Consider the following 14,626-nt stretch of genomic DNA (forward strand, 5'->3'; position numbering starts at 1 on the left):
CCCTAACGCTCTCGCGTCCTCCCGCGCAGGCCCTTCCTCGTGCTGCCGCCGCTGATGGAGTGGATCCGGGTGGCCGTGGCGCACGCCGGCCACCGCCGCAGCTTCTCCATGGACAGCGACGACGTCCGCCAGGCGGCCCGGCTGCTGCTGCCCGGCGTGGACTGCGAGCCGCGCCAGCTCAGGTAGGGCCGGGTGGGGGCGCAGTGAGGGGCGTCCTCCCCGGGGGGGGGGGGGGGGGGCGGGACCGCCGGCCGAGCCCCGCCCGGCGCCCGCCGTGCGCCCCGCAGACGGTTGAAATGACAGACGCGGGCTTGAGGCTAAGCGGGTCCCCGCACTTCCAGGGATGGAGGAGGACGGGAGCAAGGCGTGTTGGGAACGCTCCGCTCTTGGATGACCAGTTATCGGCCTGCCTGTTTCTGTTCACATTCTTTGAGTCTCATTCTCCTCCTCTCCCTCCCTCCCTCCCTCTCTCTCCCTCTTCCCTCACTCCAAGAGAAAGAAATTATGGTCTTCCTGTAGTTTTCCAACAAAATCTTGCACAGTAAAATTGCTGGCTGGGTGAAAGCACATCTCTGCTTTTTCATATTCGTAGGGATGGCGGGAGCCCTCTATTTCCCGCGCCTGTAACCAGGTCTCTCCCCCATCAGGGTGGGAATTTTTCTTGGGCCATTCGGGGACCACCCCCCCCGCCCCGTGCATGGGAGCTCATTTTTATCCAAAGCAAAAGAAAGAAAATAAACCACCCAGCTGAGTCAAAACCTGGGTCTAAATGCAAAACAGCAGGAAGCTCAGAGGTGTGTATGCATGTGTGTGCTGTCTTCCGGGTGGTCATTGTCACTATTTTCTTTCTATTTTTCTTTCTTCACCCCCCCCCCCCCGGCTTTATTAATACATAGTTGACATATAACATTGTGGACCTGTAAGGTGTACAAGGTGTTGGTTTGATACATTTATATATTGCAACATGATTACCACCTTTAAGAGTGTTGGCTAACACCTCCATTCCATCACATGATGACCATTTCCTTTTTGTGGTGAGACCATTTAAGACCCACTCTCTTAGCAATAGCAACTTTCAAGTATATGATACAGTATTATTGGCTATAATCACCATACTGTAGATTAGATCCCCAGAACTTAGTCATCTTATAACAGGAAGTTGGCACCCTTGGACCAACATGTCCCCATGTCTCCCACCCTCTTGCCCCCGGTAACCACCATTCTACTCTCCGTCTCTCTCAGCTCTATTTAGAGTCCACATATAAATGAGAGCACACAGTATTTGCCTTTCTCTGTCTGACTTATTTAACTTAGCATAATGCCCTCAAGATCCATCCAAGTTGATGGAAACGCTAGGGTTTCCTTTTTTCTCGTGGCTGAATAATATTCCATTATGTACGTATATATTTTTTTCGCATCTTCTTTCTCCATTCATCCATTGATACTTAGGTTGTTTCCATATCTTGGCTATTGTGGCTAATGCTGTATTTGAACATGGGGGTACAGATGTCTCTTTGCAATCCTGTTTTCATTTCCTTTGGATATCAACCCACAAGTGGGATTACTGTATCACATGGTAGTTCTATTTTTAATTTTTTGAGGCACTTTCACACTGTTTTCTATCATGGAATGGTGGCTATACCAATATACATTTCCACCAAGAGTGCCCAGGGGTTCCCTTTTCTCCACATCCTCACCAACACTTGTTATTTCTTAGCTTTTGGATAGCTAGCCATTCTAACAAGGGTGTGCTGATAACTCATTGTGATTTTGACTTGCATTCCTGAGCATGTGGGGTTTCTAAACAGTTTGGGGCTTTTTTTCCCCTTAGTGTGTGAGGTCTCTGAGTTCTTGGGTGTCTGTGTCCCTGAAGTGTAATGTTTCTGAGCTGTTGGGGGTCTGTATCCCAGATTTGGGGTCGCCCAGCCATTTAGTATGGTCCGCGCAGGATTGGAAGTCCCTCGATTCTTTGTGGGTTCCGCATCCTGGATGTGTGGACTCTGAACCCAGAGGGAGAGTTCTCTGAGCTGTTTAAAGGGTCTGTATCAATGTGTGAGATCTACTGGCTGGTTGGAGCCTTTGTTCTTGAGGGCCCTGAACTGGCTGGCTGTTTCCCCAGGTGTAAGGCCTCTGGCTATCTGGGAGTTTGTATTCTCGGTATATGATCTGCAAGGCAGCTTCAGGTATGTGTCCAAGATATGTCCATCTGTAGGTCTCTGTGCTGTTTCTGTATCTGTTTTCAGATTGTGAGGTCTCTGAAGTATTAGCCAGTCTGTACACAGAGTATAGCATTCTGAACACTTGGGTATGTGCGTCCGATAGAGTGAATCCCTTGAGCCATTTGATGGTCTTTGCAGGTCTATGTTTATGAGCTGTGTGGGCATCTTCGTTCAGAGTATGAGAGCTCTGAGACGTTCGGGTGTCTTGTCCGAGGTGTGAGTTGTTGAGCAGTTTGAGGGTCTTCATGTCAGAGTTTGAGGTCTCTGAGTTGTTTGTTAAATGTTTCACATCCATCTGCTATTGGGGATTTGTGAGGAAGAGTGGAGTTTCTGAACCTTTTGGTGGTCTGTGTTTCAAGATACGAATCTAAAATATGTAAAGAACTCATGCAAGTGAGTAACAAAAAAACAATCTGATTATAAAATGGGCAGAAGGTCTGAATAGGCATATTCCCAAAGAGGACGTCCAGATGGCCACCAAGCACATGAAGAGTTACTCAGCATTGCTCCTCATCCAGAAAATGCAAATCAGACCCACAGGGAGATATCCCCTGACACCAGTCAGAATGACTATTAGCAAAAAGACGAGAAACAGGTGTCGGCGAGGATGTGGAGGAAAAGGAACCCTCGTGCAGCGTTGGTGGAAATGCAGACTACAGCAGCCACCGTGGAAAACGGTAATGGAGGTGCCTCAAAAAATTAAAATTAGGGTTACCACAGGATGCGGCAATGCCACATTGCTGGGTATCCAGCCGAAGAAACAAAAACACGAATTGGAAAAAATACATATGCATCCCTATGTTTACTGCACATTATTTGTAAGCTAAAACATGAAGACAACCTATGTCCATCGATGGATGAATGGATAAACAAGATGTGGTGTTTATACACAGTGGAATACAACGCAGCCATAAAAACCAATGAAATCTTGGTTTGCAACAACATGGACGGACCTTGAGGGTATTAGGCTAAGTGAAATGAGTCAAACAGAGAAAGACAAATACCACATGCTTTCACTTATGTGTGGAATCTAGGGAAGAAAAAAAAAAAAAAACCCAGACTCATAGATACAAAAAACAGATTAGTGGCTGCCAGAGGAGGGTAATGAGCAGCAGGCAAAATGGGTAAAGGGGATTAAAAAGTTCTGGGGCGCCTGGATGGCTCAGCTGGTTAAGTCTCTGACCTCAGCTCAGGTCATGATCTCGCGGCCTGTGAGTTTGAGCCCCACGTTGGGCTCTGTGCTGACAGCTGGGATCCTGAAGCCTGCTTCGGGTTCTGGGTCTGCCTCTCAATCTGCCCCTTCCTCACTCACACTGTCTCAAAAATGAATTAATGTTTAAAAACAATTTTTTAAAAAAGTACAGGCTTCTAGTTATAAAATAAGTAAGTCACGGGGATGAAGAATATAGTCAGTTATATGTATTAACTGGGGCGCCTGAGTGGCTCAGTCGATTGAGTGTCCGACTTCGGCTCAGGTCATGATCTCACAGTTCGTGAGTTTGAGCCCCGCGTTGGGTTCTGGGCTGACAGCTCAGAGCCTGGAGCCTGCTTCAGATTCTGTGTTTCCCTCTCTCTCCGCCCCACCCCTGCTTGTGCTGTCTCTCTTTCAACAATGAATAAACATATAAAAAAATTTTTAATAATAATAATAATACGTATTAACTTTGTAAGATGACAGATGGTAACCACACTTATGGTGGTGACTATTTCACAAAGTATAACAAGTGTTAAATCACTGTATTATGTACATCTGAAGCTAATATAATACATCGGTCATGCCTCAAAAAATAAAAATAAATTTAGAAAACACCTTAGGACAGACATCTTCAAAGATTTCAGAGGCCTCACACCCTGAACACATACTCGAGATACTTCAGAGGCAAACTTTGAAACCCACACCTTAATGAGTTTGCAGACATCATACCTTGAATACAGAAGCCCAGAGGCCACAGATTCAAACTTGGAACACAAACCCTCAAAGAGCTTAGAGACTTCACACACTGAACACACATTGTGAAAGACTTTGAACTCATACATAGTCACTATTTTCAAATCCCCACTGTGCACCCAATGAGAAACTGCCCTTCCTCTGAAATCCATCTGGCCCAATCGTGTGACCAGGCCACAGAGATTTCCACCCTTCTGATCTGATTGGGGTCTTCCAGGAAATAGAGGATTTACAGCATAAAACAGAGCCCGCCCCCACCCCGGAAACCCCAGAGATGCCCCTTGGCCCAGGAACATACGGGGGCTGATGAAGTCACCATTGCTGGCCTTTATTAAATGCTTTACCATATTCTGGGCACTGTTTGAAGTGCTTTACACAGATTCATTAATATCTAATATTCTCCAAACCTTACGAAGTGGATACTGTTATTATGTCCACTTTACAGATAAGGAAACTGAGGCACAGATAGGTTAAGTAACATGCCCCAGGTCATAGGACTCGTAAGTGGTGAAGCCAGGACATGGATTTAGGTGCCCCAGACCCCCAGGCCCGTAGTTCTAACCACTCAGGTTTCTGTCTAGGCAGCTCCTGCCTACACTGTCATCCCATAAGGGATGACCTTGTCACCTAGAATAACGACAGGTCTTGGGGAGATGCTAAGGGGCGGCCATTTATTTAGCACCTACTGTGTGCCAGTTCTCTCCCCACTTTACAGATTAGGAGGCTGTTGGTGGGACACTTTATAGATGGAGGTACCAGGGGTGGGATCCTTGTGGCTCATGCTCCAAAGCCCATCCTTTGCCCACTAGACTCCCCTGCTCCTTGTGTCCTCGGGGTGGCACCTTATCTGCCTGCTTTCTCCCACCACCCTTGCCTGCCATCACCAGCTCGAATCTGACTTGACCTTGAGGCTCCAGCTCTTCTCTTTGCAACAGTCCTGAGTCTGCTGGGTGTCAGGGAAAGTAAGGTTTTGGACACCTACTCTGTGCCAGGCACTGTCTTCGTGGCATGCAGTCGCCAACAATTGTGCAAGGCAGACTTTTTTATCCCATTTTACAGATAGGAAGGCTGAGGCTAATGGAGGTAATGGAACTTGCCTGAAGTCACACAGCTACTGTGAGGCAGATAAGTTCTAGAATGGAGGACCTGGCCAGTGGAGGTAACAACACTGTCTCCTTGGCTCTCTCCCCTCCCCCCACTCCCAGACATTCACCTTCCAAGTTGCCAGGTAGGCTCCAGGTTCTGAGCCCAGCTGAGCTGAGCCCGCTTCTCTAAGTAAACAGCCCTAGAAAAGTGCGGGTCATTGGGGCTTCTAACAAACGCAGGAACTTGGGATCTCGGTGCTTGGTGACTAGAGTGTCAGTGACTATTAGCACATATAATTACCTACCAGCTGGCCGAGGTTTCCTGGTGGGAGGCAGCCTGGATACCAGCTGGGACAGAGCAACCAGAGTCAAGGATTCTCAGGTCTGATGCTAGTACAGCCATTGATTTTCAGAGTGACCTTGGCCAAATGCTGCTGGAGCTCTGCTTTTGTCTTTATTCGGCTACAGTAAAGCCTCACCATGGTGATGGGGTTTATTCAAAAGGAACACCATTTGATGCGGCTGCAGTTTGTAAGCTGACAGGGGTGACCCATTTATTCTTCCTTAATTAAAATATCAGATAATGTAAACCTGGGAAATTCAGCCTTTTATTTCTTCTCTTTTTCCTCTCCTTTGGGAGGTGGGGGAGGGGGCCTGTAGAATAAAAGAAAGAACAAATAATACATGCGGGCAGGGTTTTACATTTTCTTGTTAATAATTGGTCTTGAAACAGTTTAGAAGTACACAGAGTAAATCCTGTTTATTTCCCTGTATTTGTAAGAGGCAATTTTTCTGCTCCAGAGTGGGGCTGTGTTAAAATAATGATAATAAGGGATGTTTTCAAATCCTATCTTAGCTGATCAACAGCATCTACCAACAGGATTTAGGGGTTATTAGAACGATGAGCTCACTCCAGGAAACAGTTACTTTTTGCAAGTATTTCTTAAATTCAAAACAGATTTTGAGCTGTCCCAGAATGGATAAGTTTAGGGAGCGGTAAGGTGCGAAGGGTATCAGGATGGGATTCAGGAGACCAGGGTCGTTACGTTCTTTCCTTCCCTCTTTTGTTACATTTACTGAGAACTTACTAGGTGCCAAACGACACTCTCGATGCTCTCATCTGGGTCTGCTGCTGTGTAACAGGTGACTTCGCCCATCTCACAGGACAAGTTTGCTTCGTGGGGTGGGGAACCCCAGAAGGGAGCCGAATATGAATTTAATGAATTGAACCCTGCTTGACCTCTATTTAAAAAAAAAAAAAATTTTTTTTTAATTTTGAGAGACTGAGCACGAGTTGGGGATGTGCAGAGGCGGAGGGAGACCCAGAACCTGAAGCAGGCTCCAGGGTCTGAGCTGTCAGCACAGAGCCCGATGTAGGGCTCGAACTCCATGAACCTCGAGATCACAACCTGAGCCAAAGTCAGATGCTTAACCAACTGAGCCACCCAGGTGCCCCTGATCTGCTGCTTTTAACCCTTCTCAGGTCTCCCGGACACCTTTTGAGGTTAACAGGCTTTTGCCATTTGTCCAGTTTGGGTCAAACTGGGTTCTAAGGTGAAGGTTGCACCCCAACAGTACCTGTCCTAAAATTCTGGTGCCTCCCACATAGCCTCTAATGACAGCTGGAGGTTCAGGTTTGTTTATCAACATGTATGGGGGTGCTGGTGGTCCGTGACGCCCTGTGGGGGGCATAGGGAGGCCACGTCAGGGCCATAGCATCTGGTGATCACCGAGTCACCTAGGAGACAGGCATTGTGCTGCTGGAGCTGTTGGCCCTCTTTCCCATGAACATCTGTGGCCCTTTAAGAAGAGTATCGCCCCGTGAGGGGACTTCCGGCCCTTGTGTCAGAAGGAGAGACACTCTCCATCATTCTCCACCCATCTGTATGGAACCAGGCCTTGTTCTGGGCTTGGGGGTGGGGGGGGGCAAGGACCCCAGGACTTAGGCACCGCTGGGGAAATGCAGGCAATAAACAACAGTGACAAATGGGCAAGATGATCTCACATAGTCTGAGTGCTGCAAAGACAGGGAAGCAGTGTGGGGTAGATAGGGATTGAGGAGGGAGGGGCGGATGGTCGGTATTCAGAGAGCACCTTGGGCTCCCAAGGGGAAAGACAGTGCCACACTCCTGATTTAAAGGTACACTTGGTATCTTAGGCAGAAGACCGGGAAAAAAACTGGGGGGAAAGGGTTCCATCCGGAGCCACATCCACGCCAGCCATTTCCCTCGGTCATTTCCATATCCACCTCTGAATCCAGACCTGGAGGCCTCCCCATTCCCTCCCTCAGAAGGTCACCTGTGGAAGTGGAGCACCTGGGCCCTGGCATGGCTCTGTGGGCCCCGGAAGGCTCCCCAGCCTCTCACCGAGTCAAGAGCTGTTCTCTCTTCTTCCTTGGAGTGCCCTTGTCCTTGATTGGCTCTGGAAAATTCCTGCAGCTCCCCATGGCCTCTCCAGAGGGGCTGGCATTGGAAGGACAGCCACAGAATGCCAGTCCCTTCCTCACCTCCAGCGGACATTAAATCTATGCTTCGGGCTCCATGGTGACCTGGTGGAGCCACTGCTGTCCCCACACTGATGTCAGTGCATTAGCGCCTCCTGGAAGACCGGAAACTGCCCTCTCCCTGATCCCAGGAGAGTCATGGTGAGGCTAGCTGTTCTCCCCTAACAGTGTCAGGGACAGGCCATGAAGCCTGCTCCAAGAGCTGAGCTAGCAAGGCTGTCCTGCTCTCAGCAGGCACAGACCAGACACCTTCTGTGTGGCTGACATCCCATGTGTGTCCCCCATGGCCAGGCGGGGGAGAGGCATGTCCCCAAGTAATTACAGAAAATTCTGGTAACTATTATAGGGCAGTAAAGATCTGGCTCCGGGACAGCTGGAAACATACGAGGTAGCTTCGATCTTAATGCTGATGAATGAACAGATTGATCAGGTGGAGAAAGTGAAGAGAGGAGAGGAAGGGAAGTCAGTCTACACGGAGGGGACCACACAGGGGTCCTCAGGGTGGGAGCTCGGGTTGGAGGAAACCTAAGGAATTCACACCATTCAAGCACCACCCCCCTGAGCACCTCCTGCGGGCCAGGCTCCGGACCAGGCACCAAAAATAGGGCTGAGCTCATCTGACTGTATATGCAGGACGTAGGAGCCGTCACAGACTTTTAAGCAGGGAGATGACATCAGATTTGTAGTTTAGAAGGAAGGGCTGGTGGCTGTGTGGATAATGGGCTGAGGCGCGCAGGGGTGGGGCCAGAGTCCAGAAGCTGTTTCGGGAACCCAGGTGAGAGCCGCAGGCAGTCGGACTGAGAGGTGGGGAGGGCCGGAGACCCAGTGAAGGTGGAAGCAGCAGGACTTGGTGATGTATGTGGGGTGAGGGAGTGAGGGGTATCAGGCATGGCTCTGGCAGCCGTGGGCTGGGGTGTTTGGTGCTTCCTGGGGACAGAGATCCAGTTTGGGAAGATGAACAAGTCCCCAGGACGAACAGTGGTGATGGTGTCATGACAATAGGAAGGTACTTCATGCCACCGAATGCGCACACTTTAAAATGTTTAAAACGGTAAATCAGTGTTGTATATATTTGACCACAATTTCTTTCAATGGCTGTCGTGTGTTACCAAATGAAAGAGACGATGCAGGATAGTGTCTAAAGTGTCACCCTTGTGTGAAGTATGCACGTATATTTGCTATCCATGTTGGGCTGTCGCTGGAAGGGTAGATAACGAAGCCAGTAACCAGGGTCATATCCACACCCATGGAGGAGAACTGGAAAATGAGTGTATGGTAGGATGTCTTAAAACAACAGACACATTGGTCTGGAGGCCAGAAGTCCAAAATCAAGGGCCATGTTCCTTCCAGATTGTCTGGAGGAGGATCCTTCCTTTCTTCTTCCAGCTTCTAGAAAAGCCAGCTATTCCTTGGCTTGTGGCAACACAACCCCAGTCTCTGCCTCCTCCTCACATGGCCTTCTCTCTGTCCAGATTTTCATCTTATAGGGACACCAGTCATGTTGGATTGGGACCCACCCCCGGGACCACATCTTGATTTGCTTACGTCTAGAAAGACCCTATTTCCAAGTAAAGTCACATTCACATGTAAAGGGGTGGAGAGTTAGGACATCAACATATTGAAAGGGGACATAATTCAACCCATCACACTGGGGGACAGAGACGGCAGGGAAACCCATGTGACTGTTGCATTCTGTAGCATGTGGTAACCTGTTTCCCTCACCAAATTTTTTACATTAAAGATTCACCCTGAGGTTTCTGTCTTGGGAGGGTGTGTAGCTTAGGGATGCTTTTAACAAATAGAGGACAAGGACAATATGAGCTAAGTAATAATGGATTCAGTTTTGAAAATGTCAAAGACAAGTTGCCATGCCAGCTGGTTGTCTGCAGAAATGAGAGAGTCCATGTAGGGCTTCTCCACCAGAGCAAGGTTGCCAGTGAGTCAGGTGCTCCCCGAGCATCTAACAGAGAGGAAGCAGAGCTCAGTGGTTAGGAGTGTAGGCCTTGCAGCCTGACTACCTGGGTTTGAGTCCTGGCTTGACCATTTACTCTCCATATGACCTTAGGCAAGTTGCTTACCTCTCTGGGCCTCAGTTTCTATATCTGCAAGATGGGGACAACCATATGCCCACCTCATGAAGTTGTAGGAAGGATCCAGTAAAATAATATGTATTTATTAGCACCATGTAGCATGTAAACCACATAGTATACTTGTGTCATAGTAAATGCACATCGGATATTAGCGATTATCTTTATTTCTCCACTCTGGACCCAGAAGGTTACCTCCTGGTTACCAAAAACAATAGCCTCAGCTTCCTCTGGTAGAGAGCGGAAATAAGTGTCTCAATGCATGTGGTAGTATACCATCTGGGATATGGTTTGTAGCCGAGGCTGAGGCCTCTACCCTCCTCTCTCTGCTGGTGAGCCAGCCCCCGAGGGTGCAGGAAGAGATTCAACCCGGCCAACTGGCCAGGGGGCCACTCTCCCACCCCAGTGACAAGTAGGAGATTTTGAAGGCCATCAATGGTTAGACAACCACACTTCTTCAAAGCAGTCGAGCGCCCATCACCAGCTGCATTTGTGACCTGAGGTGGGGTCAGTAGTGAGAAGAGACAGCAGAAGGAAAGGAGAATGTGTGTGGACAAAGGCAGATATGGCTCCCCATTGGCAGGGCCTTGCCCCAAGTGAGCAGAAGTTAGGGAAGAGGTTAGGGGGCATAGAATATTCTAGAAGAAAGGGTCTTGCAGCATGGACTTTATCTCAGACAACTGGCTTACTTGGCTAGGGCAGATATCAGATACCTGAGGGGTGCCTCGGTGACTCAGTCAGTTAAGCATCCGACTTCGGCTCAGGTCACGATCTCACAGTTCATGGGTTCAAGCCCCGCATCGGGCTCTGTGCTGACAGCTCGGAGCCTGGAGCCTGGAGCCTGCTTCGGATTCTGTGTCTCCCTCTCTCTCTGCCCCTTCCCCACTCACACTCTGTCTCTCTGTCTCTCAAATACAAATAAACATTTTTAAAAAAGAAGAGGAAGAAGAAGAAATCAGATACCTGAATTCTGGGGCCTACCACAGAGCTTGACACTTAGTTGGGGCCCAGTAGAATGAATGAATGAACGAATGAATGATGCAGAAGGTTGTTACTATGCTGCTACTATACTAAATGACTAAGACTTTTCCTGGACTGACACAGATGAGAACAGGCTTCGACATGGGAGACGTGGGTAAGCAAGTGTGGAGCTCAAAGAGAGGTCGCACTAAGGAGGCCTTTGGGGGCAACGCTGGCAGATGGGTGGCCACTGATGTCACAGGTGCGGGTGAGAGCGTCCCAAGGAAGGGACTGAAGGAGAGGCCTCACCGTGACACGAGGGAAGAGAGGCCCTAGGCCAGAGAAGAGGCAGCGGTCACCAAGGGAACCAAGACGGAGAGGGCCCGCCGGAACCCCAGGTTGCTGTGCCAGCACAGAAGATGCAGACGAAAGGACGCCACTGGGCATGCCGGTGAGGGGAGCACAGCACCCTTTGCTTTCTGCAGCCTGGCATGGGCGGAAACCATATTGCAGGCGACAGACAGTTTGCCAACACTTGGAATTTGTTCTGAGCTTTCCAAGTGTTAAAAGCAAAACAGAAACACAGTTGATGCTTCACGGCAACACAGAGAACTACATCTTAAATGGCATTTGGGGCTCGCTTCCAAATTGGAGCTTCCGATCCCAGCTGGCAGTTGTGAGGGTGTGTACTTTGCCATATGGGATTTGGCTTCCTGGGAACAGGGACCTTTTTTTGTTTTGTTTTGTTTGGCCTCCTCTTGAGTCTGTTAAATTTCTGTCCAGGGTGCTTTATTTACTTAGCTGCTAGCAAATCTCTCAAATTCTAGTTTAAAATAATACTTACACAGGAATATTCTCTTCCCTTAGCAATTAGGCAACCGTACTCATTCAAAGGCATGTACTTAGTACAAAGTACTTTGTTCAAAACCATGACAACAAAGGTGCTTTGGGTAAGAGCGAAGGAGCGGGTCCCAATCACTCAGCAAGTTTCTAGGCATCACGATGTTCTGTTGTCTGTGCCATTTTTCCAGAATGAACTTCCTTTTCATCAGCGCATTAAATTTCTCTATAAAACATTAAGAATCACCAGACTTGATGATCTCCAAAGGCCTGTCTAGCCCTGAAGATTATTCAGTCTTGTGGCCTAACATTAGGTGTGCACATGGGAATGACACTTTTACCTGTGGGGGAAACTGAGGCATGCAGAAGGTGAAAGAAACGGGTAGAGCTTCAGCTCACCATCTCTCCTGTATGTTAGCAGATGATAGAGGAACTAACAATCAAGAACCTGCCTGGGCCAGACACTGTCCTGGGTGCTTCTCGTGCTCTGCTCCATTCAGCTCTATGAAAGGGCTCGATTTTCCTTTGCACATCTGAGAACACTGGGGCTCCAGGAGGTTCATAAACCTACCCACTATCACATGTAGAATGTGTCCTGTCTTGGATTTGAACCAAGTCTGTCTACAGACTCCAAAGCCCCATTCTCTCTGCTGAAGGGAGTAGCTCCAGTCAAAGAATCAACATCAGGAAGTGTGAAAGTAACTTTGAATGAGGCCCACCTCCTACAGTCTCCAGCCTTAGAATCTCTTAGAAATTCAGGTGCCGGGCGCCTGGGTGGCTCAGTCAGTTAAGCATCCGACTTCGGCCCAGGTCGTGATCTCAAGGTTTGTGAGTTCGAGTGCTGCATTGGGCTCTGTGCTGACAGCTCGGAGCCTGGAGCCTGCTTCGGATTCTGTGTCTCCCTCTCTGTCTCTGCCTCTCCCCGACTCATGCTCTGTCTGTCTCTCTCTCTCTCGCTCAAAAATAAACATTAAAAAAAAAGAAGAAGAAATTCAGGTGCATGGCAGCCTCTTGTGCAAATCTAACATAGCGTTGACCAGTGCCAAAGATGCCTGTGAAGGCTTAACGTGGAAATATGCTGCCACATGGCCAAGAAACCTATGAAGAGGGCTGAGCCTTACTTATAATCCTGAAGTGCATTCAAAACCACACCTAGGCATGCCTTTCACACCCATCAGGTCAGCAAAAAAGTGACAGTCTGATGATACCAGATTTGAGCAAAGATCTAGAACAGTCAGAACCCCAATACATCACTGAAGGGGACTCTGAGTCCACTTTCAAGGAAACTTGGAAACACATAATTCTACTCTTAGGTTTATACCCTAGAGAAACTCCTCCACATGGAAATCAGGTGTTCATTTTGTGTTTATAATTGCAAAATGAAGAAAAGGGAAAAGAAACAAGCTGTCTACAAGAGAAGGAGTAAATGTTCATTCAATGGCATACCGAGTAGCAAGGAAAGTAAATGAACCAGATCTACATGTTATTACACAGTCAAATCCCAGAAATGTAATAGTGTGTTAAAAAAAAAAAAAAAAAAGCAAATCGAGACAGGATTTGTGTAGTGTGCTAACATTTACATAAAGTTTACCAACATGCAAAACAGTCTATATATTATCAGGAATTTAATAAAAGCAGTAAAACATCTAAAGCATGCATGAGGATGATAAATTCAACCTGATGAGATAGGGTAATCTCAGGAAGTAGATGAAATGATGGAATCAGGAGGGGGGTCTAAGGGACTTTGTAATTATAATGCTTTATATATTTATAAATATAATTATAATGGTAAGCATATAGGTGGTCATTGTATTGCTTTTTCTTTTATGTGTGCCTAAATTAATTTATTAACAATAAAAGTTACTTAGCCAGTGTTTGCAACAGCATATTTAGAAGGCCAGTTATGGGATATTAATAAGCATTATTTAAAAAAAAGTGTTAAGCGGTTCAAATTTGGGGAACACTGGCAAAGTAAAATTAAATAGGCTTTAAAAAAAAAAAAAAACTTTCTCCATGCTTTTAACATGCTGTGTTTCTTGTAAATCCCAAAGAGAAGGTTATCCTGTTTAAATATTTTACCATAGAACAAGGGTTGGCAAACCAGAGCTGTCTGCCACCTATTTTTACAAATAAAATTGCCTGGACAAACAGCCATACCCATTTGCTTATTATATAGCCTGTGGCTGCTTTCACACTTTGCTTTCACACAGTGGCAGAGTTGAGTACTTATGACAGAGACCGTATGGCCCACAAAGCCTAAAATATTTCCTAGTCGGCCTTTTACAGAAATCATTTGTGCACCCATCATAGAGCATCCTATGGGGCTGTTGTCACTGGGAATGTTGGAATTGTAACACTCAAACTTTGCTCTCATACCACGGGAACAGGTGTGTGTGTGTGTTTGTGAAAACTGTTAAATAGAAGACCACTAGTTCTTTCTAGATTCCTTGGGGAATGGGGTGTGTGCTGGTTTCTTTGAATCTCCAGCACCTAACATAATAGGTAGTGGGTACTTAGCACTTGCTGTGTGCTTTCCTGAACTGATTTTAATTTAAAAACCGGTTGCGGAATGGATTCATTAGCATACAGATTCATTAGGTGTAACAGACATGCAAAATACCTGTAGTTTGGATAAGAGAGGAGTTTAAAATTCTCCCTCGTACAAGAATCCAGGCATAAGCAGTCGGGGCTGTTATGGCGTCTCCACCTCAGGGACCCAGGCACCTTCCCTCTTGTTGCTCCACCATTCCTTAGGTGCTACCTTCCTCTGCGTGGTGCCATATGGCTGGTTCCACCCACCGGGACTTCCTCTCTGCCTCTTGGGCAGAGGAAAAGTAGAAGGATAGAGCAGACCCCAGAGACTGCACACATCACTTCCCCTTACTTCCTTCCTGTTGGTCAGCACTTAGTCATTTGGCCACATCTGATCGTCAGGGAGCTGGGGAGTTACCATCTTTCTCTGGGCAGCTAAAAATTCAGGTCCT

At 47.5% G+C, this 14,626-nt stretch overlaps 1 protein-coding gene across 1 annotated transcript in view; it reads left to right on the plus strand.

The window, feature by feature from the left end:
* BTBD11 (BTB domain containing 11) overlaps positions 1 to 14,626 on the plus strand; it is a 315,533-nt gene that overhangs the window by 236,712 nt on the left and 64,195 nt on the right. Inside the window, exon 4 of the mRNA XM_030320460.1 lies at positions 30 to 182. Within this exon, the coding sequence (XP_030176320.1) occupies positions 30 to 182 (153 nt within the window). The remainder of the gene's footprint in view (positions 1 to 29; positions 183 to 14,626) is intronic.

Source organism: Lynx canadensis, chromosome B4, assembly GCF_007474595.2.
Source record: "Lynx canadensis isolate LIC74 chromosome B4, mLynCan4.pri.v2, whole genome shotgun sequence".
Taxonomy (NCBI): domain Eukaryota; kingdom Metazoa; phylum Chordata; class Mammalia; order Carnivora; family Felidae; genus Lynx; species Lynx canadensis.